The sequence below is a fragment of the Pecten maximus genome, chromosome 6, assembly GCF_902652985.1.
Source record: "Pecten maximus chromosome 6, xPecMax1.1, whole genome shotgun sequence".
Classification (NCBI taxonomy): Eukaryota; Metazoa; Mollusca; class Bivalvia; order Pectinida; family Pectinidae; genus Pecten; species Pecten maximus.
Window position 1 is genome coordinate 28973773 of NC_047020.1, and position 22898 is coordinate 28996670.

At 40.5% G+C, this 22898-nt stretch overlaps 1 protein-coding gene across 1 annotated transcript in view; it reads left to right on the plus strand.

Moving 5' to 3' along the window:
* The window catches only part of LOC117329473, a 102979-nt gene that overhangs the window by 39755 nt on the left and 40326 nt on the right, over positions 1-22898 (plus strand). The window contains 7 exon segments of the mRNA XM_033887428.1: positions 2653-2813; positions 6397-6499; positions 6850-6901; positions 7329-7340; positions 9536-9652; positions 10730-10837; positions 15821-15952. Coding sequence (XP_033743319.1) covers positions 2653-2813; positions 6397-6499; positions 6850-6901; positions 7329-7340; positions 9536-9652; positions 10730-10837; positions 15821-15952 — 685 coding nt within the window.

Consider the following 22898-nt stretch of genomic DNA (forward strand, 5'->3'; position numbering starts at 1 on the left):
AGTTGAATTCATATAAATGACCAGGGAAACACTTTATGACCATCATGTTAATTGATATCATTGACCATGTTATATTTTTGGAGTGGCATCTAGCCTTTGTTTAAGTCTGTTGACAATTTATAAACCATATCAGCTTAAGACAAGAATCTCAAAAACTTCAAAATAAACTACAGTCAAACCTGTAATAAACAGTCACCTAAGGGACCGACAGAAATTGGCTACTTAAGACAGGTGGCTGCTAAAACCAGGTTCACCAGAAACCCACACCAAAAAAACTAAGTTTTCATAAATTTATGGCTTCTGAAAATATCTTCAATTGTTGTTTGTTTGCTACATTTCATATAAAGTTTGTCATGACCAGCCTCGGTTTACATGATAACGCTTAATCCTGCAAAGACTCGACAAATGTGAATGGTCCGAATATGAACAAATCATGTGACGATTGATAATAAAATCTGGTCATGTGATCATCTCACCTATCGCCAGATTTAGTGACCACTGGCCGCATTAGACAGGTGACCGTATATTTAAGGTTCATTATATAGTATTTTCCATTGGGCGGACGACAGACTGGTCGCATAACAGAGGTGGTCGCTTATTCAAGGTGTTCAAGCAGGTTTGATTGTAAGCAAACCACATGTAGAGTTGATGAAAATAAAATGTTTGAATAGCTGCATGGGATTTTAAAGACTACGTTGTTTCAAAGGCATCAGCGATTCAGAAAAAAGGATATTCCTAAAGTTTGAACCACATTATAGAAATAGATTTATTTTTTATGCTTCAAAAGAAAAAACCCAAAAAAACAGTGGTAACATATTTTTTTCTTAAATTCAAAAGAAATATGAGCTCGACTAAATCCAAGTACATATACCTGGTAACAAAAACGAAATTGGTATGGCCTATTCCCAAAGCATCAACAATTTCTTATGTAAAAATATAGATAAAACAAAAACTATTTCTTTAAAGAAGCCAGTCATAGTGTATGTATGATGGATCAGAAGCCTGATAGTACCACTAGTCACGATGACTATGCTATCAGTTTGAGATCAAAGCAGTATATCACATACCTTTAAACAGATTACATCTGTACCAAAACTGCACTGAAAACTCTGCATTGTCTTCATTAACACTTACTTTCTAAGACAAGATAATTTTTAGCTCACCTGGTCCCAAGGACTGGCGAGCTTATGCCATGGCAGAGCGGTAAAACAATGGGACTGGCCTCCCAGGGGCCTCCCAGGGGCCTGAGGGATGGGGCCTAATAGGGGAAATATATGTAATTGTTTACAATACTTTGTCTGAAGGAAGGAGAGGATCTGGTGCATATTTGGTTTGAAGCATCCTTAGGTGAAGGGGAACCATTTTTGTATAAATGGTGGATCTGACCCTCCAGGGGCCAGGGGGTGGGGCCCAATAGGGGAACTAAAGCAACTTAATTATTTTTATGTAGAAATGAGTGTTTCTCCGTATTTACTTTCAATATCTAAGTGAGAGATACAGGCCCTCTGAGCCTCGGTCTACAGAAGCATTGCTGATTATGAAAGGTCCTGAAACAGTGATGGTTTCAATCTTATTTACCTGCATAATTTCAGTTTAATATGAAATTTTCAGTAAAACAAAGCTTAAAAAAGTATTTTCAATTAAAAACATAATTAGAACACAGTTTAAAAAGTCCTTATGGAGAAAGATGACAGGTTTTTCCCACAGTTTCCACTTCTATAAAGAGTTGGGTGATATGTTCTTCCCTAGTACTATTTTATTATAAAGTGTTAGAGGACTTGTTTTTCACGAAGAATTAGGAGACTTGATTTCGCCTGCAGTATTTTGTATTCCTAACGAGATAAGACATAGAGTTAGAGAACATGTTCCTCCCTGAATGTATTTAATTTTGGTCCTAAAGAGTGAGAAAACATACATAGTATGTATGTTTAGTAATGTAACGTATAGAGTTTTCTATGATTTCATGATCATAAAGGACCTATTTGGTATATTCAGAAATGAATGGTCCAAACATTTAACCGAAAAGGAATTCAATCCATCACCCTGTCTGTTTACATAACACGCTAATCCTGTTTTTCTGTTAGAATGGTTTGAGGGTTAAGTTACAAAAAGAAAAAGACATACCCGGTAATTGATTGTTTTGAAATAAAAGAAAATCAATAGGGGCATGTTATTTTTACAGTGAATCATTAATCAAATGGAAACGTGAGTCCATTTTGAAGGGATTTGTATTATATCACAGAGCTCAATGTGTGTGATAAATAAGATTGTGCATGTAGAAACAAAATAGGATGGAGTTTTATTGAACATGAGAAAATGTAATAACACATTCTGAATCAAATAAATTGTCATTCATTCTTAGGATTTCTCTAATTTCTAAGTTGTCATGGAGATAAATCCATGTGGGAAACTTGACCTACATATGATTTCCTTGTCTACAGGCTGCAACGACCTACATTTAGTTTCCTTTTGTACAGGCTACAATGACCTACATATATAGTGTCCTTGACTACCAGCTTCATTGACCTACATAAATTGACCTAGATGTATTGTATTTTGTGTCCTTGACTACTGATTCTTTACATCCTTATATACTGTATGATATGTGTCCTAGCATTCTAGTGTTATTCCTTCTATGTTCTGTCTTTCCAGCCATGTAGACAAGTACACGACCCGAGATGATCCCAGAGATGATCCGGACTATGTGGAACCTCCCAAACCTCGTGAGATTGAACTCTCACGCGACTCACAAAAAGGATTTGGCTTCGTAGCGGGGAGTGAGAAGCCTGTGGTTGTACGCTTTGTGACTGAAGGTAAGTAATATTTGTCCCGATTCATTGTAAGATTACTGCCAAATGTCAATGTTTAGTATAATACATTCTGTTATATCAACTGTCAGTATAATAAATATTGTGTTTGCTCTACATGCTACACCATTAAAACCCATGGAGTATTCCATATCTCTAAGATTCAACATTTTCCTCTGGGACATTCAACTTTGGTGGCTTTCAAAATATTCAACTTTGACATCTAGGACACTCTACATTGACCTCTAGACCATTCAACATTGACCTCTAGAACATTCAAAATTGTCAAGAGGATATTCAAGATTGACTTATAGGATATTCAACATTGACCTCTATATATGATATGTTAAACCTTGATGTCTATGAAATTCTAAATTACTTCTAAGACAACAGAGACCTCTAGGATATTCAACTATGTCCTCTAGGATATTCAACATTGACCTCTAGGATATTCAACATCGACCTTTGTGATATTCAACATTAACCTCTGGGATATTCAACACTGACTTCTGGATACACTTTGATCCCTATGATGTTGTTGGCAAATCTATACTTATTAGAGATCTTGCTGTGTTTGCCTGAAAAATACAAAAATCAACCACAGGTATATCAGAACTCAGCTGACCATTATGATAAAGGCCTTTTGGCCTTTTGTTGTTTTTGTTTTTTATTACGGATAGTTTGGTTTTTAACAATACATGTTTGTAATAATTTTCAATTTGCTGTGATCCAAGATGTCTTGTGTTTGTAATTTATGAAATCTTGTCAAAGCTTGGTTCTACAACCAGGCATCAAACTCTTTACACCAACCAATGATAGCAGTGTTTGTTTCGGTGAAATGACACAAAGTCAGCTCATTGAGTTAATTGTTTTGCTTCTTTTCCCAGTCATTTTTTGTAATTATTCTCAAACTCAATAATGCACCAACATTGCACATCTGTGGATGACAATACAATTAGGTGGGTACATTTGTGGCAGGTAAAGAACCATAAATGCATCACTGGGCTGGTCTCCATAGTTACAGACTTCAGTATCCTAACCAGTATGGTACAGGTCAATTGCTACAAAACCGCAGTGGTTAACCTATGCTTACCAGTATAGAATTCACTCAAAACATTTGTTTTGGTCACAGAAATGATTATTGGTGTTCATACCAATATACTTATAACACTTGAAAGATAGATAACATCAGCAAAAAGTAGGTTTTCCATTAAATATATGACCTGCTCAGCTTCTGTCGTGTTGAAATTCCCATAGCAAAGATTGATGCTCAAGCTTGTAAATGTAGATTGTTCAGAAAACAATCGGTTAACATTTTCAGCAACCTGGACACCCCATTTTTACCTTATTGAGTTTTTAGTCTAGAAGATTTTTAGGGGATATATCTTTGGTTTGAAGCATCTTTGGTTGAAGGGGAACCATTTTGGTATAAATTTTGGTATAAATGGTGGATCTGAGCCTCCAGGGGAGGGAAGGGGGGAGGGGGGGGGGGGATGGCAATAGGGGAAATATAGCAACTTATTTAAAATAATTCTTAGTATGTAGAAATGAGTGTTTCCCCATATTTACTTCAATATCTAAGTGAGCGATACAGGCCCTCTAAGCCTCTGTCTACAGAAACATTGTTGATTATGAAAGGTCCTGAAATAGTGATGGTGTATCCTTTATGTACCTTTCAGTTGCTAGAATATGGTACCTTTTACATAGCCTCACTGTTCTTAAAAGGCAATATGTACAGACTATTTGTTGGGTGTTTAAAGCCTTTCTGTGAATCAGGTTTTCAATCAGTACAAGTCCTATAATGGCTGGTGAGATTTCACTATATAATCACTGTTATTAATGTCTTTTCCCCATATTTGCTTGAAGTAGAAGGAATATTACAAGTCCATGTTGACAATGCTATATTTATTATAGATCTCGGCAGACTGGTAAATGGGGGCCTATAATTTTTATGTCGGACCTGAAATGGCGTCACAGTTTAGGCCATAAAATACATTGTGATTACTGAGTTGTAGATAGAACCTCTTTAACTTGGAATCAGTCAAGATTGGTCCAGCCTTAATTACATACCTAGTTACTGTTTGACCAATCACGATGAAGCTGACTCATAAATCCATCAAGTTTGTCTGCCATGTAATGGTTTCCAATTTACCGTAGTTGTCATCAACCCGTCCTGGTTATGATACCCGAGTATTGACGGACTGTCGACTTATGTTTATTTAGAGAATTTTTGATGTGGTTTGGAATGAAGATACGATGAAGACACTGGTCTCTGTGTCTGGTACAGTGTTCAACTTTTGCTGTCGTCCAGATATACAATAGATGTATTACCAAACATCAAGATGTTGTCTGGTGATATATATACCTCATCATATTGTTTACATAGACTTTATCATACTAATTTTGTAACTTTAACTTTAATTTGATGAGGGAATTAATTTGGATTGACTCTAGTTTTCCATGGCTAATCTTTTTGTCAAGCATTTCTAAATGATAATAGTCTGGATATTGTATGATTTCAAGAGGTTATCTTCCTCCTGTTTTCGTACCTTAACTTTATTGTCGAACTCTATCATATTTTGCTGATTTGGTTTTATGATGCGAGTAATTTTATCGACAAATCCAAGCACAAATTACAGATTTCAAGGGATGAAATAAAAAATAAAATATACAGATCAGTTTAAATGTATTAAGTAACTTTGTTGTCAAAGCCTGAGTTTGTTTGACATATTCTTACAACTTAGGCCTCACTGTGTAATATGATGTGGTAATTGGTTCTAAGTATGTTATGCCATATTAGGGATACGTAATTGATATTTCAATACGGGCATGTTCCTCAATCAACTCTACCAAACTTTTATACCAAACCATTGACTAGTCTAAATTGTTGACCAAACATTTTAAATTATCCATGATGTTTTCGATATACAAAAGAACATTTAGATCATATATGTCTTCAATTCGTCCTGGCTGGTGGCTTCTTTGCTCTTATTGCGTTGTTTGAGTTTATGTATTCTTATTGGCTGTTTGTTCCTCTAATTCTCATTGGCTGTTTGTTCCTCTAATTCTCATTGGCTGTTTAATTTATTCCTTTATTCTCATTGGGTGCTTGTTTTTTTATTCATATTGACTGCTGGTTTCTGTATCTATATTATATGCTATTTCTACATATGTGATCTTTCTGGCTGGTGGAATTTCTGGGATCTCTATTCTTATTGGCTGGTGGACCTCTTCTCTATTCTTATTGGCTGGTGGGACCTCTTCTCTATTCTTATTGGTTGGTGGGACTTCTTCTCTTTTCTTATTGACTGGTGGACCTCTTCTCTATTCTTATTGGCTGGTCGACCTCTTCTCTATTCTTATTGGCTGTCAAGACCTCTTCTCTATTCGAATTCTTATTGGCTGTCAGGACCTCTTCTCTATTCTTATTGGCTGTCAGGACTTCTTCTCTATTCTTATTGGCTAGTGGGATTTCTATTCTGATTGGTTGGTTGGATATCTATCCTTACTGGCTGCTTAGATCTAATCACTGTTGCTGTTGATATCTAATTATATATCAGTAACAAAACATATCATGTTATCTTTACAGGTGGTCCAAGTGTTGACAAATTGTTACCAGGTGACCAAATCATCAAAATTAATGGCGAGGATGTGAAAAAGGCACCCCGACAATATGTCATCGATTTGGTGAGGTAAGGAAACATTTTGTCAGCTGTATTTGTAGGCAACCAAGGCTTTGGCAAGTTCTGTTGCATAGTTTGTGCTTAATTGTTAGATAAAGAGAAAAGTGAAATCAGAGTATTCTTGAATAAAAACTTAGTGTTTTCGTGAATGAAAACAACAGAAAATAAGACGAACATTTGTTCCAAAGTAGGGAAGGTTGTTTAGTGGTACACTGTGCTTTGGCTTGTATACCCAAGGTATGCAGGGCGATTAATGAAACATATTGGTACATCTGTGTTATAACAATGACAGTCTTGACCTATTTAGTACACCCATATATAATATAATATGATAAATTTTATGTGTGTTTATTTTACAGATCCTGTCGGGAAACCATGACTCTGACAGTTTGTCAGCCATATTCAGACAATGTAAGTAGATATTTTCTGTTGAGTTTCCAGTGCCAGGTTTGGATAAACCCTGGGTCTTCGGGGTCAATGTTGCATAATTAAATGAAATATTTTAATAAGCAACTCATCGTACCCCATCATCTTTGAATATTTGTTGATTTCTTAGCATCTACTCCAGGGGATTCAAAATTATTTAACTGATGGTTGTGGGAGCAGGGGATATTAAGTTAAGCATTTAGCTTACAATATTAGTTAAACAATGGTACCAATCTGCCAGAAACTTCCTGTCTGTCCAATAACAAATTAAGACAGGTGAGTGATAGACCATATGGACTTAGAATGTTTCAGTATGATAAATAAATCTATATTGATTCTTATTGATGGTGAATATGAAGTATTGTTCATGTGACATGTAGTACAAAATAATTGTTTTCTTTCCAAAATACAGGGGGATGATCAGGTTTGTAAAACATTTTGTTAACACTGATTTTTTTTATGCATTCAGGTCATTCGTGAGTTTGTAACCAGTGTTGTGGAGTTTGTACCCTGTACCAATTTCCACACACATCTGTAGTCTGTTTATCGTACACCTCTGTTGTCAAGGTTTCCATTCCATACACCTCTGTTGTCAAGGTTTCCATTCCAAACACCTCAGGTTTTCTTGCTTCTTTTCTTAACTAGGATTTATTGACTATTTAAAAGTCTTTTTAATATTTTGATTTTAGATTAAGTTTTATTTATTTTTACATAATTTTTTTTTTTTTTTTTTTGCAATCTTATTTGGTTTGTGATTTCAGTTGGTTGTGGCGAAATTTTCAAGCTAATTTGTCTTGACTAATGAGAGATTTTATTTGGGGAAAAGGTTCAGACTATCCGGCTGTGGTTGTGGGGTTTACTTGTGCTATTTTTGTGGTGCTGGCCTTAGGTTACTGTTCTCTTTGATATACAGGAGCTGGGCCTATACCTACATACTAAATTTCCCTGTAGTTGATCTGGGATTAGTTATCATCCAAATGACTGCTGGCATGCAGGTCCAGAACTTTTAATAAGTAACTTTAGTGAATTTGACAGTTCTAGGTAGATTATGATGTAGGTAGTTAAGAAGACTTATATATATATTGCAGTACAGAATCCTATTTCACCTGTATTCCGTCTTTTAGTAATGCAGAGTTATCTGCTCTTGTGAGAAGGTATTGATTGGTAATGTCATAAGTTTGCACAAGAATATATTATTTTCTCATTTTCTTACAAATTTATGACATAACTGTCACAAACAAATGTTGTACCAATCAATACCTGCTTACAAGAGCAGATAACTCTGTATTACGAAAAGACAAAATACATATGTGGATGTTTTATAGAGATTCTTCCTTTTAAATGCTGGTCATCATGTATTTGAAGTTCAATCTTTTACTCATCATTGCTCAAGCTGCCCCAAAATGACACATGGTGACCTTGAGTCTGTGACCTTTTATGTTCAGTATGTATGTTTATATGAAGCTCTATCCATAAAACTCCCATCCCAATAGCTACCTCATACATTTACGCAATACCCAACACCCCCTGCCATTTTGTCCTTTTGGCAACTGAATGAGTTCTTTGATCAGTCAAACTGTCCTCCAGTCGTTTTGGTATGTAAGGTTTCTGTAACGTATTTACCAGGATATAGTCTGTCTGTCCAGATAGATCTTGTATCCACCAATACAAGTTATCTAGTCTTTCCTACAGAAGCGATTACACTATACAGAGCCAGTCTAAATATCAACACCTTTCTTTTTCTCGCACAATTATCTACAAAATGTCTGTTGTAATTTCCAGAGTTAGAATAGAGATATGCTTTGAATATGTTTTGTTTTAACATCTTTTGATACAGATGATAAGACAACATTGAATGCTGGAATTTTCATGGTTATACAAACATCAAACTTATCCCCACATTATCACCTACGTATTCCTTATACTCATAAAGAAGTAAAAAATTATAATTTTGATATATTATTTTGTGCATTCCTTCAGAGCATTTGAATTAAGCTAAAAAATCTTACTGGTAATTTCAAGCGTGAAACCTTCCTGGCCAATCTCTGATGATTTTGAGCAGATTTTGACTGATGACATTAATTATATTGGCTGTTAAAATAGAAAAGATAACTACTGTGCTTCAGAATGTTCACAACAACAAATTATTTTGGTGTTTTAAGTTGCCTCACCATATCCTGGTGATGTTAAGGTGATGCTTGTTTATACAACCTGGTAGATTATACCAATCAGGATAATGTGTCCTATCTATAAGGAACAACAAGCAGTGTGTTAGTTGAATATATGTGAAATATTGTTGTTTATTTCTTAACTTGGAGAATAAAGTTTGATGATCAGATAATATTGCAATTGCAAATTGACTGACTCATGAGCTAGCTGTTAGATTGGATTTTAGCGGCATCCTAAAAAAAAATGCCATTTTTCGTTGTCAGTCCCATATATACCTACAGCTGTAGCTTCATATGAAGCATGATCCCTTTAGGAATGGTCACTATATGGAGTGAGGCATTAGAGAGCTGGTCACTTACTTACTAGAGAGTGTCGCAGTAGGGAACCATTATGTATGAGGTTGTAAGAGATACGGATGCTGATTGATGTTGTCGTTTGATTACTTCACAGTCTACCAGGAAGTCCGCTCTCCTTACCGCAGCCAAGAAGGCCAAGCTGAAAAACAACCCTTCTCGTGTGCGATTCGCTGAATCAGTCACTGTCACCATGGTGAATGGTATGCAAAGTGTAAGTGAAAATTATTTTGTCACCTGTGTAAATTTTCTCATTATTAGGAGGTTTTTTTTTGACCAAATACAGTCGGAAATGTCCTAACTGTAGAAGTTTTCGTGTAGTGATAGATTGTTCCTCATAACCTCGTATTCATCTAGGATAAAGTAAAAGATAGTTAGGTCCGATGTTCTGTTGTGAGATATTTGTTTTCCAAAAGTTAAATCTCAATTGATATAGATCCATTTTTTTTTTAACAAGACTTCCAAAATGGGGGTGGATTGGAGAGGACTTAAGACACACTAGAAGACTATCTTAGTTTGAGAATATGTCATTAAGATAAATGTACATTTAAATGGCTCTAGATGCCATTCCTACAAAGAGAACTTGATTAACTTCTTATCCTAAGTAAAGTTTTAACTGGATTTGGAGTGAGAGGCTAAAGGGATACTTAGAACAGATTGAAACAGCTACAGCTGTAGGAACTAGGATGATTTTAATTGTGTAGTTACAGTAAAACCTCATTATACTGCCACCTGCTGTTCTCTGTGATTTTGGTGATATAATAAGTTTGGCGGTATATCAGATTTACCATTTAAACTCGAAGTGTTCACACACCAATTGTTAGTCAGCAGTCGGGCGTGTGTAACAATATAATGTAAACGTAATATTCCCGTCAGTACACCCCATCTGACCCAAGTTGGCGGTATTTAATGAGGTTATAATGATATTATTTTATCCTTTTGTTTTGAAAATAACATGGGGGATGGCGGTATGCGGGTTTGGTAGTACAACGGGTGCCTCAATGTTGGGGGATATAGCCTTTCTTAATAAATTAATGGTGGTATGAGGGTTTGATGGTTTAAAAGGTGGCATTACAATAGGGTATTACTGTATATCAGTATTTAAAAAAAACTGACCTGAAACGTTTGTCCCTGTTTAGATGTTGTGGTTTATCTTGAGGTGGTGATCAGAGCGTTCCTTTCTACTTACCGGTACTGTTATGATTTATCGTACACCATTAGCCTTGTGATATGGTACCTTTCAACTTATCATTACTGCACTCTCTATCTTATAATTTGGTTTATCTTACAGCCATCGCCAGATGAGAGTTATGTGCCTTTTATGCCAAATGTCCTCAAAGTGTTCTTGGAGAATGGTCAGACAAAATCATTCAAGTATGACAACAAAACAACAGTGAAGGTACAGTGATTTCTGTGGAGATTTATAGTAGACTAGGGGTGTGAGCAGAAGTGTGATAGTCAGTAGGATTAGAGGCTGGGACAGAAGTGTGATAGTCAGTGGGATTAGTGGATAGAACAAAAGTGTGATAGTCAGTAGGGTTAGAGGCTGGGACAGAAGTGTGATAGTCAGTAGGGTTAGAGGCTGGGACAGAAGTGTGATAGTCTGTGGGATTAGTGGATAGAACAGAAGTGTGATAGTCAGTAGGATTAGTGGATAGAACAAAAGTGTGATAGTCAGTAGGATTAGTGGATAGAACAAAAGTGTGATAGTTGGTAGGATTAGTGGATAGAACAGAAGTGTGATAGTCAGTAGGATTAGTGGATAGAACAGAAGTGTGATAGTCAGTAGGATTAGTGGATAGAACAAAAGTGTGATAGTCAGTAGGATTAGTGGATAGAACAGAAGTGTGATAGTCAGTAGGATTAGTGGATTGAACAGAAGTGTGATTGTTGGTAGGATTAGTGAATAGAACAAAAGTGTAATAGTCAGTAGGATTAGTGAATAGAACAGAAGTGTGATAGTCAGTAGGATTAGTGAATAGAACAGAAGTGTGATAGTCAGTAGGATTAGTGGATAGAACAGAAGTGTGATAGTTGGTAGGATTAGTGGATAGAACAGAAGTGTGATAGTAGAATTAGAGGCTGAGACAGAAGTGTGATAGTCAGTAGAATTAGTGGATAGAACAAAAGTGTGATAGTCAGTAGGATTAGTGGATAGAACAGAAGTGTGATAGTCAGTAGGATTAGTGGATAGAACAGAAGTGTGATAGTCAGTAGGATTAGTGGATAGAACAGAAGTGTGATAGTAGAATTAGAGGCTGAGACAGAAGTGTGATAGTCAGTAGGGTTAGTGGATAGAACAGAAGTGTGATAGTCAGTAGGATTAGTGGATAGAACAGAAGTGTGATAGTCAGTAGGATTAGTGGATAGAACAGAAGTGTGATAGTCAGTAGGATTAGTGGATAGAACAGAAGTGTGATAGTCAGTAGAATTAGAGGCTGAGACAGAAGTGTGATAGTCAGTAGAATTAGAGGCTGGGACAGAAGTGTGATAGTCAGTAGGATTAGAGGCTGGGACCGAAGTGTGATAGTCAGTAGAATTAGAGGCTGGGACCGAAGTGTGATAGTCAGTAGGATTAGTGGATAGAACAGAAGTGTGATAGTCAGTAGGATTAGTGGATAGAACAGAAGTGTGATAGTCAGTAGGATTAGTGGATAGAACAGAAGTGTGATAGTCAGTAGGATTAGTGGATAGAACAGAAGTGTGATAGTCAGTAGGATTAGTGGATAGAACAGAAGTGTGATAGTCAGTAGGATTAGTGGATAGAACAGAAGTGTGATAGTCAGTAGGATTAGTGGATAGAACAGAAGTGTGATAGTCAGTAGGATTAGTGGATAGAACAAAAGTGTGATAGTCAGTAGGATTAGTGGATAGAACAGAAGTGTGATAGTCAGTAGGATTAGTGGATAGAACAGAAGTGTGATTGTTGGTAGGATTAGTGAATAGAACAAAAGTGTAATAGTCAGTAGGATTAGTGAATAGAACAGAAGTGTGATAGTCAGTAGGATTAGTGAATAGAACAGAAGTGTGATAGTCAGTAGGATTAGTGGATAGAACAGAAGTGTGATAGTCAGTAGGATTAGTGGATAGAACAGAAGTGTAATAGTCAGTAGGATTAGTGAATAGAACAGAAGTGTGATAGTCAGTAGGATTAGTGAATAGAACAGAAGTGTGATAGTCAGTAGGATTAGTGAATAGAACAGAAGTGTGATAGTCAGTAGGATTAGTGGATAGAACAGAAGTGTGATAGTCAGTAGGATTAGTGGATAGAACAGAAGTGTGATAGTCAGTAGGATTAGTGAATAGAACAGAAGTGTGATAGTCAGTAGGATTAGTGGATAGAACAAAAGTGTGATAGTCAGTAGGATTAGTGGATAGAACAGAAGTGTGATAGTCAGTAGGATTAGTGCATAGAACAAAAGTGTGATAGTCAGTAGGATTAGTGCATAGAACAGAAGTGTGATAGTCAGTAGGATTAGTGCATAGAACAGAAGTGTGATAGTCAGTAGAATTAGAGGCTGGGACAGAAGTGTGATAGTCAGTAGGATTAGAGGCTGAGACAGAAGTGTGATAGTAGGGTTAGAGGCTGGGACAGAGGTGTGATAGTCAGTAGGGTTAGAGGCTGGGACCGAAGTGTGATAGTCAGTAGGATTAGTGAATGGAACAGAAGTGTGATAGTCAGTAGGATTAGAGGCTGAGACAGAAGTGTGATAGTTGGTAGGATTAGTGGATAGAACAGAAGTGTGATAGTCAGTAGGATTAGTGGATAGAACAGAAGTGTAATAGTCAGTAGGATTAGTGGATAGAACAGAAGTGTAATAGTCAGTAGGATTAGTGGATAGAACAAAAGTGTGATAGTCAGTAGGATTAGTGGATAGAACAGAAGTGTAATAGTCAGTAGGATTAGTGGATAGAACAGAAGTGTAATAGTCAGTAGGATTAGTGGATAGAACAGAAGTGTGATAGTCAGTAGGATTAGTGGATAGAACACAAGTACAATATGTTTAGTATGTAATAATAATGAGTTTTAGTCCAGAGTCTTTTGCAAATATGATTTTGAAATTGGATTTTTAGCCCACCATCATCAGATGGTGGGCTATTCAAATCGCCCTGCGTCCGTGGTCCGTCGTCCGTCCGTCCGTCCGTCCGTCCCTCCGTCCGTCCCTCCGTCCCTCCGTCCGTAAACAATTCTTGTTATCGCTATTTCTCAGAAAGTACTGAAGGGATCTTTCTCAAATTTCATATGTAGGTTCCCCTTGGTGCCTAGTTATGCATATTGCGTTTTGAGACCAATCGGAAAACAACATGGCCGACAGGCAGCCATCTTGGATTTTGACAATTGAAGTTTGTTATCGCTATTTCTGAGAAAGTACTGAATGGATCTTTCTCAAATTTCATATGTAGGTTCCCCTTGGTGCCTAGTTCTGCATATTGCGTTTTGAGACCAATTGGACAACAACATGGCCGACAGGCAGCCATCTTGGATTTTGACAATTGAAGTTTGTTATCGCTATTTCTGAGAAAGTACTGAAGGGATCTTTCTCAAATTTCATATGAAGGTTCCCCTTGGTGCCTGGTTATGCATATTGCGTTTTGAGACCAATCGGATAACAACATGGCCGACAGGCAGCCATCTTGGATTTTGACAATTGAAGTTTGTTATCGCTATTTCTGAGAAAGTACTGAAGGGATCTTTCTCAAATTTCATATGTAGGTTCCCCTTGGTGCCTAGTTATTCATACTGCGTTTTGAGACCAATAGGAAAACAACATGGCCGACACAGCAGCCATCTTGGATTTTGACAATTGAAGTTTGTTATCGCTATTTCTGAGAAAGCACTAAATGGATCTTTCTCAAATTTCATATGAAGGTTCCCCTTGGTGCCTAGTTATGCATATTGCGTTTTGAGACCAATCGGATAACAACATGGCCACCAGGCAGCCATCTTGGATTTTGACAATTGAAGTTTGTTATCGCTATTTCTGAGAAAGTACTGAAGGGATCTTTCTCAAATTTCATATGTAGGTTCCCCTTGGTGCCTAGTTATGCATATTGCGATTTGAGACCAATCGGAAAACAACATGGCCGACAGGCAGCCATCTTGGATTTTGACAATTGAAGTTTGTTATCACTATTTCTGAGAAAGTACTGAATGGATCTTTCTGAAATTTCATATGTAGGTTTCCCTTGGTGCCTAGTTATGCATATTGCGTTTTTAGACCAATTCGAAAACAACATGGCCGACAGGCAGCCATCTTGGATTTTGACAATTGAAGTTTGTTATCGCTATTTATGAGAATGTACTGAATGGATCTTTCTGAAATTTCATATGTAGGTTCCCCTTGGTGCCTAGTTATGCATATTGCGTTTTGAGACCAATTCGAAAACAACATGGCCGACAGGCAGCCATCTTGGATTTTGACAATTGAAGTTTGTTATCGCTATTTATGAGAATGTACTGAATGGATCTTTCTGAAATTTCATATGTAGGTTTCCCTTGGTGCCTAGTTATGCATATTGCGTTTTAGACCAATCTTAAAACAACATGGCCGACAGGCAGCCATCTTGGATTTTGGCAATTTAAGTTTGTTATCACTATTTCTGAGAAAGTACTGAATGGATCTTTCTGAAATTTCATATGTAGGTTTCCCTTGGTGCCGAGTTATGCATATTGCGTTTTGAGACCAATCAGAAAACAACATGGCCGACAGGCAGCCATCTTGGATTTTGACAATTGAAGTTTGTTATCGCTATTTCTGAGAAAGTGCTGAATGGATCTTTCTCAAATTTCATATGTAAGTTTCCCTTGGTGCCTAGTTATGCATATTGCGTTTTGAGACCAATCGGAAAACAACATGGCCAACAGGCAGCTATCTTGGATTTTGACAATTGAAGTTTGTTATCGCTATTTCTGAGAAAGTACTGAAGGGATCTTTCTCAAATTTCATAGTGAGGTTCCCCTTGGTGCCTCGTTATGCTTATTGCATTTTGAGATCAATTGGACAACAATATGGCGGACAGACCGCCATCTTGGATTTTGACAATTGAAGTTTGTTATCTCTATTTCTCAAAGTACTGAATGGATCTTTCTCAAATTTCATAAGTAGGTTCCCCTTGGTATTGCATTTTTGGACCAGTCTGTCCTGAAAACAACCTGACAAACAAACAGCCATTATCGTTAAATCTCAAATTTCTTATATAGCTAGGATTCCCTTGTTTGAAAAGTACTGGAGGGATGTCTCAATTTGCACAGATTAGTAAAATGAAGGGAAAAGTAGAGAAAAGATCAATCTGACATGGAACCTATGAAGATCATTCAATGGTGGGCGCCAAGATCCCTCTGGGATCTCTTGTAAATGTGATTGTATGATTTTGTTTCCAGGATGTAGCTAATTCACTACAGGAGAAACTTGGGATCAAGAGTGTCAAGTATTTTAACTTGGTTCTGCAAAACATGAAAAGTCACATACCAGGTCGTCTTACCATTCTACAAGACCATGAGACACTTGCAGAGGTAAGTTCAAGTTAAAGGCTATACATTACCAGTTTATTTCAATAATAGCTCACCACCATATAGATAATAGCGTATCGCCTCCGGCAGCCCATAATTTGCATAACAAAAATGAAAATAAATATCCCGTGAGAGGACCCTTAATGCCCGATACGAACGCACCGCGCATGACCCAAAACCTCACTTCCGCTTATGGCAGCCATCATCCCAGAAGGATTTTGACGACAGCTCGTTTTCCCAGGGTTTTTGTTGCATTTAATTAGTTTTTCTTTTGCTTTGCTTTCGTAATTTGTTATTCTCATCTTTGTTGACAAGTTTTTCATTTTCGTTTGAACTGTCAGTCCGTTTGTGTGTCGTATTTCGTCTTTTTTGTCGAGTGGTTACTGCACACGTGGACTGTCTCGCTACGGTACCGCGGTCTAGTAGACCACTTCGGTGTCTATTTTTCTCGCTTTATTTGCTACCGTTTTGCTTTTGTCAACTCAGTTGTTTTATTTCTTTTTCATTTTGTACTTTTCTGTACTTATTTCCAGTTGACGGGACGTTTTTCCGTAATTTTATCGGTGGATTTTTCTTCCGTTTTTTGGCTGGATTTTCTCGTTTGCTGGAAGCTGCCCGCCTAGCAGAATGCGAGGTAAGAGACTTACTTCGGGTCCAAAAACTCGGTCAGGAGACTGCGGTCATGTCATCCTCGATGGGGATGACCATGACACCTGTTCTACCTGCCGAGGCTGCTCCCGGGACAACATGTGTTCCGTCTGTTTGACATGGTCAAACACTTTGTGGGACAGGGTGTTGTCCCATCAGTCTGTCGCCCGTAATAAGGGTGCTAAGTCTGGGGCAGACAGTAAACGTCAACCTAAAGTCCAGTGTGGTGCTGTTGTCAGCCTCCCACCTGGCAGTGAGGCATTTTTACCCCCTGAAGGGGAAGTAATTTTGTCTCACAGTGGTAGGCACTCTTTGGCTACAGAGGAACCTATTCACACACATATTTCTGAGGCGGTAGGGCCTTTGGGTTCTATCGGTCATCAGAAGGGCACTCACCCGGGAATCTCCTTGGAGGTCGAAGGGAGCGAGTGTCCAGGTACCATCTCCGTTAGCGGAATGGTTACCGAACAGGCCAGTCATGCGACCCGGGCCCCATTGAGGGGTGCCGGCGTACCCACTGACAGTAGGCCGGCTGGTACTGCCAGTTTTTACGGTGGTTCTGGAGAGGCTGCACTAGGAGCTGGGAGTGTCTCTGTTTCACTCCCAGGCGTTGGTTTACCGTATTTTGAGTCTGGTTTGGGTTCCGGGGTTATGCACCCGTCGGTTCCTAGGTCTGCCTTGCCTCTATCTGGTCCTCCTCCAGTTAGAGCTCCTGGCTCAGTGGGGTTTATGGGTGCTCCAGGGCATCCCCCACCTTATCCCTACCCTCATTCTGCACCCGGGTTAGGTGGTAGTTTGCAGTCTCCTGGCAATTTTGGCCATTTTCAGCCATATTGGCCAGGCAGGTCTCCAGTAGGGGGCAATTCATTTCCTGGTCCTGCGGGTGTCGGAATGTTGCCTTCTCCCCAGTATTCTGGCTTCGGCCAACACTGGGGCCCCTCCCAGTCTATGGGATTTCCATACCCTGGGTATGGTCAAACCTTTCCAGGTTACACTGGTCAACCTTGGGTTTCCTCAGCTGTCTATAATCAGTCAGGTGTTGAGTTGGGTCCCCCCCCCTTCTCGCTCACGCCTTGTTAAGTCTAAAAGGGTTCACCGTCCCTCGAAGACATTGGCTGAGACTCCCAGGTCATCGCTTCCCAGCAGGGTTAAGCGTAAAGTCAACTTCTCTCATCTTAGTGCTGGCCTTTCTTCTGCTTCTAAGTGTAGGAGAATGGAGGCTCCAGACCAGACTGTGTCTCGGTCAACCTCCAGTTTTGGCCAGTCTCCTCAAACTGATCTTCAGGAGACTGAGGATATGGATTTTGAGGAGTCCGAGACTGAGGATGTTGGTCAGCTGACTTTGCCTGATGATGGGGACACTCTGTCGTTGGATGCTGGGTCTGATGTGGATGCCGAGACTCGCTCATGGCTCCCATCAGTACCTACCGAGGGGTCAGATCATGAGTCTTTTCACTCTGAGGCTGATAACCCCGACTCAGATTTAGGTCTGGCTGCATCTCAGGCAGAGAGGAATCTTGATTCCTTTCGTAGCCTTCGTTTGGAGGTTGCTTCCCTTTTGGGAGTTGAATTTTGTCCCCCTCCCTCTGCTTCTAGCCTCCCAGAAAGGACTTCAACTTTAAGTGCCTTTCTTCCCTCGGAGCCAGAAGCTAAGGCATCAGGTAGGTCTTTGGCTGAAGGGACTATGGTCTCTTCAGCATTGGCCCAAATTGAAAAGGTTCTGCAGGCCAAAGGTTCTTCTAATAGGAAGCAGGATCTTTCTGGTTTGCTTCTGGGGGTTAGCGATATCGAGGGGTTTAGTCCTTCTCGATATTCTGTGCACAATTCCTCAGTTGAACCTACTCCAGCCAAGGTGGATCTTATCTTAGACCATCGCTGGCCTGGGAGATCAAATGATATTGTTCATTTATCTCCTAAGGAGCATAGTCGCATGGAAAGACTGCTTCGTCTTGCCATTCATGTGCTGGCTTATGCAGATTCTTTTTCCTCTGCTTTGTTCGTAGCATCTTCTCATTCTGAGGAGAGCCTACCTAACAAGACTAAGCTTCTGGCTGAACTCAGCAAGGCCATGAACCGGGCCCACATGGATGGAACCGCGCTCATTTTGGCAGTTCTTGCTGATTTTGTTTTGGCCCGCCGTGCAGCAGTTCTGAAGCCCAGACTAGCTGTAGGTGAGCCATTCATTTCCGATCTCATGACTGCTCCCTTGTCTGGCTCAGAAATGTTTGGAGGTATTCTCACCTCTGTCATGGACCGAGTCAACAATGACAAGGCGGCTTCAGCTAGGCTTGAGAAGCTTAGGGCTAAGCCTAAACCTGGCCGGGTGCAGCGTCCAGGTAAGCCTAAGAGGGGTGCTCAGACAACTCAGTCTCAGACTCAGACTCAGCCTCCTGTAGCTTCGGCTGTTCGAGGTGGGCACTCTTCTCGGGGTCGGGGCAGTCAGAGTCACAGAGGGGGAAGGGGTGGAAAGAAGAATCCCAGCAAGAAGGGACAGAGTTCCTGACTCTTTCAGGCCCTCGGTTCCTCATTGTCACTTGTCCTCCCCATTAGACGATCCATGGTCAGGTCTCCAGCTTCCAAAGCCAGATCTGCCCGTCGGGGGTCGTCTATCCTCCTTCCTACCAGAATGGAAGGAGCTCACCAAGGACAAGTGGGCAATTTCGGTGGTTTCCGAGGGTCTAGGTATTCCTCTCTTGAAGGATCCTCCTCTGTCTGTGGACCCTATCTTCTTTCCTCCACCAGGCGATGTAGAGAAGGCTCAAGCCCTCTTAGACGAGGTCAATTCCTTGATAGCCAAGGGTGCTGTGGAGGAGCTTCCAAGGTCACTCTGGACTCCAGGCTTTTACTCCCGGATGTTTCTTGTCAAGAAGAAATCCGGGGCCTGGCGTCCGATTATAGACCTCAGTGCATTCAACAAGCATGTAGTCTCGCCACACTTCAAAATGGAGACACCTCGAAGTATCTTGACTTCGGTAGCTCCAGGTATGTGGGCGACCTCAATCGACCTCAAGGACGCTTATTTCCATATACCGATAAAGAAATCGGTCAGGAAATTCCTGAGATTCACTTCTCAGGGCAGAGTGTTCCAGTTCAAGGCCATGCCCTTCGGTCTGACCACCGCCCCTTTGGTGTTCACCAAGCTACTTCAGGTGGTTGTGGGCTATTTACACAGTCGCGGAGTAGATATCCATATTTATTTCGACGACTCCCTGATGCTGCATATAGACCCAGTCTCTCTGCGTTGCAGCACCAGGTCGGTCTTGACAACTCTTCTACGCCTAGGTTTTATCCCTTCACGGGAGAAATCCGAGGTTCTTCCATCCCAGGACTTCATTTTCCTGGGAAACCGTTTCCTTACGGATCGGGGCCTCGTTCTTCCTCCTCAGTCCAAGTTCCAGAAAGCCAAGGAGTTGGTTATTCTGCTCAACAGTCTGGACTATATTCAGGTCAGGTGGTTTCTGAGGCTTCTCGGATTCCTCAATTCCCTTTCGGATGTCGTACCCCTGGGTCGGCTCCATATTCGCCCTCTTCAGATGTTTCTTCTTTCCAAATGGAAACCTGCATCCCTCGAGTGGGATGCTCGGATTCCATTGGAAGCTTCCGTCAAGGCCTCGGCCATGTGGTGGGCTTTGGAGGCCAATGTTTTGAAGGGCGTCTCTCTTCAGAGAGCGTCCCCTACAGTAACTCTGTATACGGACGCATCTATGACGGGTTGGGGTGCCTACCTCAACGGTCAGTGTCGTTCAGGGGTCTGGCAGGGGGCTCAACTCCAGGAACACATCAATGTGCTGGAGATGAGAGCAGTTCTGCTAGCCATTCAGTCCCTACAGCCTCTGCTGCAGGATCAGTCCATTTGTCTGGCTACAGACAATGCTACAGTGGTAGCTTATTTGGAGAATCAGGGGGGTACAAAGTCTCACAAGCTATGTGCCCTCACTATCAGGATTCTTCTTCTTTGTCAGGATATGGGTCTGTCCCTCTCAGTGAGGCATCTTCCAGGGCACCTGAATGTTTTAGCAGACACGCTATCCAGATCACGGAGTCCAGTTATCACAGAATGGACCCTGAACAGGTCTATATTCAGGGCCATCTGCATGGTTTGGGAGACTCCTCTTGTAGATCTGTTTGCCACAGCTCTGAATTTCCAGATTCAGACGTTCGTGTCTCCAGTTCCGGATCCTTTGGCTTGGGAAGTAGATGCTCTATCCCTGAGCTGGGAGGGTCTTCTGGCATATGCCTTCCCTCCATTCAACCTCCTGGGCAGGGTACTTCACAAGGTCAGGAATCACGATTGCTCGGTTCTCCTGATAGCACCTCTGTGGCCCAGACAGCCTTGGTTTCCGGCTCTTCTGGATTTGCTGGTAGATCTCCCCTTGGCCATTCCGGCCAGGTGGAATCTCCTCAGCCAGCCCAAATCCAGACAGTTTCACCCCAATCCGGAACACCTACACCTTCACGCGTGGAGGCTATCTCGGTCTGTCTCTTGCAGGCAGGCTTTTCTGCAGAAGTTACCGATGGCATCACAAGATCTATTCGATCTTCCTCATCTGCCATCTATGAGTCCAGATGGTCAGTCTTCTGCAGTTGGTGTATCAGCAGGAAGATTGATCCACTCGGTGCCTCTATTCAGTTAATAGCGGAGTTTTTCCTCTACCTTTTTAAGGTTAGGGAACTAGCGCCTAGCACCATTCGAGGCTATCGTTCAGCCTTAGCCAATGTATTTTCTTTTCGGGGTCGTTCAGATGTTGGAACATGTTCCACTCTCTCTAATCTCCTCAGGTCTTTTTCGTTGGAGAAGCCTAAGGTAAGAATCTTGACACCCCAGTGGGACTTGGCTTTAGTTTTGGACTCTCTTACAAGGTCTCCTTATGAGCCTTTGGCTTCTGCTTCTGTTAAGTTCCTTTCTTGGAAGACTGTTTTCCTGATTGCACTTGCCTCAGGTAGGCGGAGAAGTGAAATACATGCTCTTTCTTCTTCTCCGTCATGTCTCAGGTGGTCACGAAACTATTCCCTAGTGACCCTTCTCACTGACCCCTCCTTCTTGGCGAAAAACCAGGTTCCCAATTTTTCACCAGATCCTATTAAGATTCCTGCCTTAAAGGCTGTCTCTGGTCCCAATGATCAGGATCTGCTACTTTGTCCTTGTAGGGCTTTGAAGTTTTATCTTGATAAAACTAAGGGGGGGCGGCAGGGTCCTAGACCTCGTCTGTTCTTGTCCATCAAGGCAAAGCAGTCTGATATATCTTCTCAGACTATTTCCAGGTGGATCTGTGAAACTATTCAGAAAGCCTATGAGGGGTCTACTGCAGAGACTCGTGACAGTGTTCGGGTTAGGGCACATGAAGTTAGGGCTCTATCTGCCTCTTGGGCTTTTCTCAATGGAACCTCATATGATGAGGTCATGGCATCTGCCTTTTGGCGAGGCCGCAACACCTTTGCAGACTTCTATCTGCGGTCGCTGTCCTCCCATGCAGATGGGTTATATTCTCTGGGTCCTCTTGTCACTGCTCAGTCAGTCACTTGTCCCCCAGTCAATCCTTAGGGAGGTTCCATTGCGGTTTCTGTTTTTAAAGAGTTTTATTGTAAATATCCCAGACCCTTAAGGGGTTTTTAACTGATGTCTTTGTTGCGGTCTTTTCAAGAGGTCATTGTCCTCGGAGACTCCTCTACGGTAAGACAAATTCGCTATTATCTATATGGTGGTGAGCTATTATTGAAATAAACTTGAGGTTTTTGTAGTAAAACCAATGTTTATGATATAATACTCACCACCATATACTAGAGTTCCCACCCTCCTCCCCTCGTCTCCTCATCCAATTTATTTGGTTGCGGAAGTGAGGTTTTGGGTCATGCGCGGTGCGTTCGTATCGGGCATTAAGGGTCCTCTCACGGGATATTTATTTTCATTTTTGTTATGCAAATTATGGGCTGCCGGAGGCGATACGCTATTATCTATATGGTGGTGAGTATTATATCATAAACATTGGTTTTACTACAAAAACCTCAATTTCATAGCAATCCAAGGTGTAGGTCAAAGGTAAAAAATTATTATCCAGTGATATAGTCTGCAGGTTTTATAAAGTTTTACATCAAAAGTTTTTATGGTTGCAAATAAAGACAGTCCAGACTGCAGATTTGTACTTACAACAGTATTGACCTATATTTATATTATCCCTTATCTGTACAGTGTTGACCTATATTAATGTTATCCTTTGTCTGTACAGTGTTGACCTATATTTATGTTATCCCTTGTCTGTACAGTGTTGACCTATATTTATGTTACCCCTCGTCTGTACAGTGT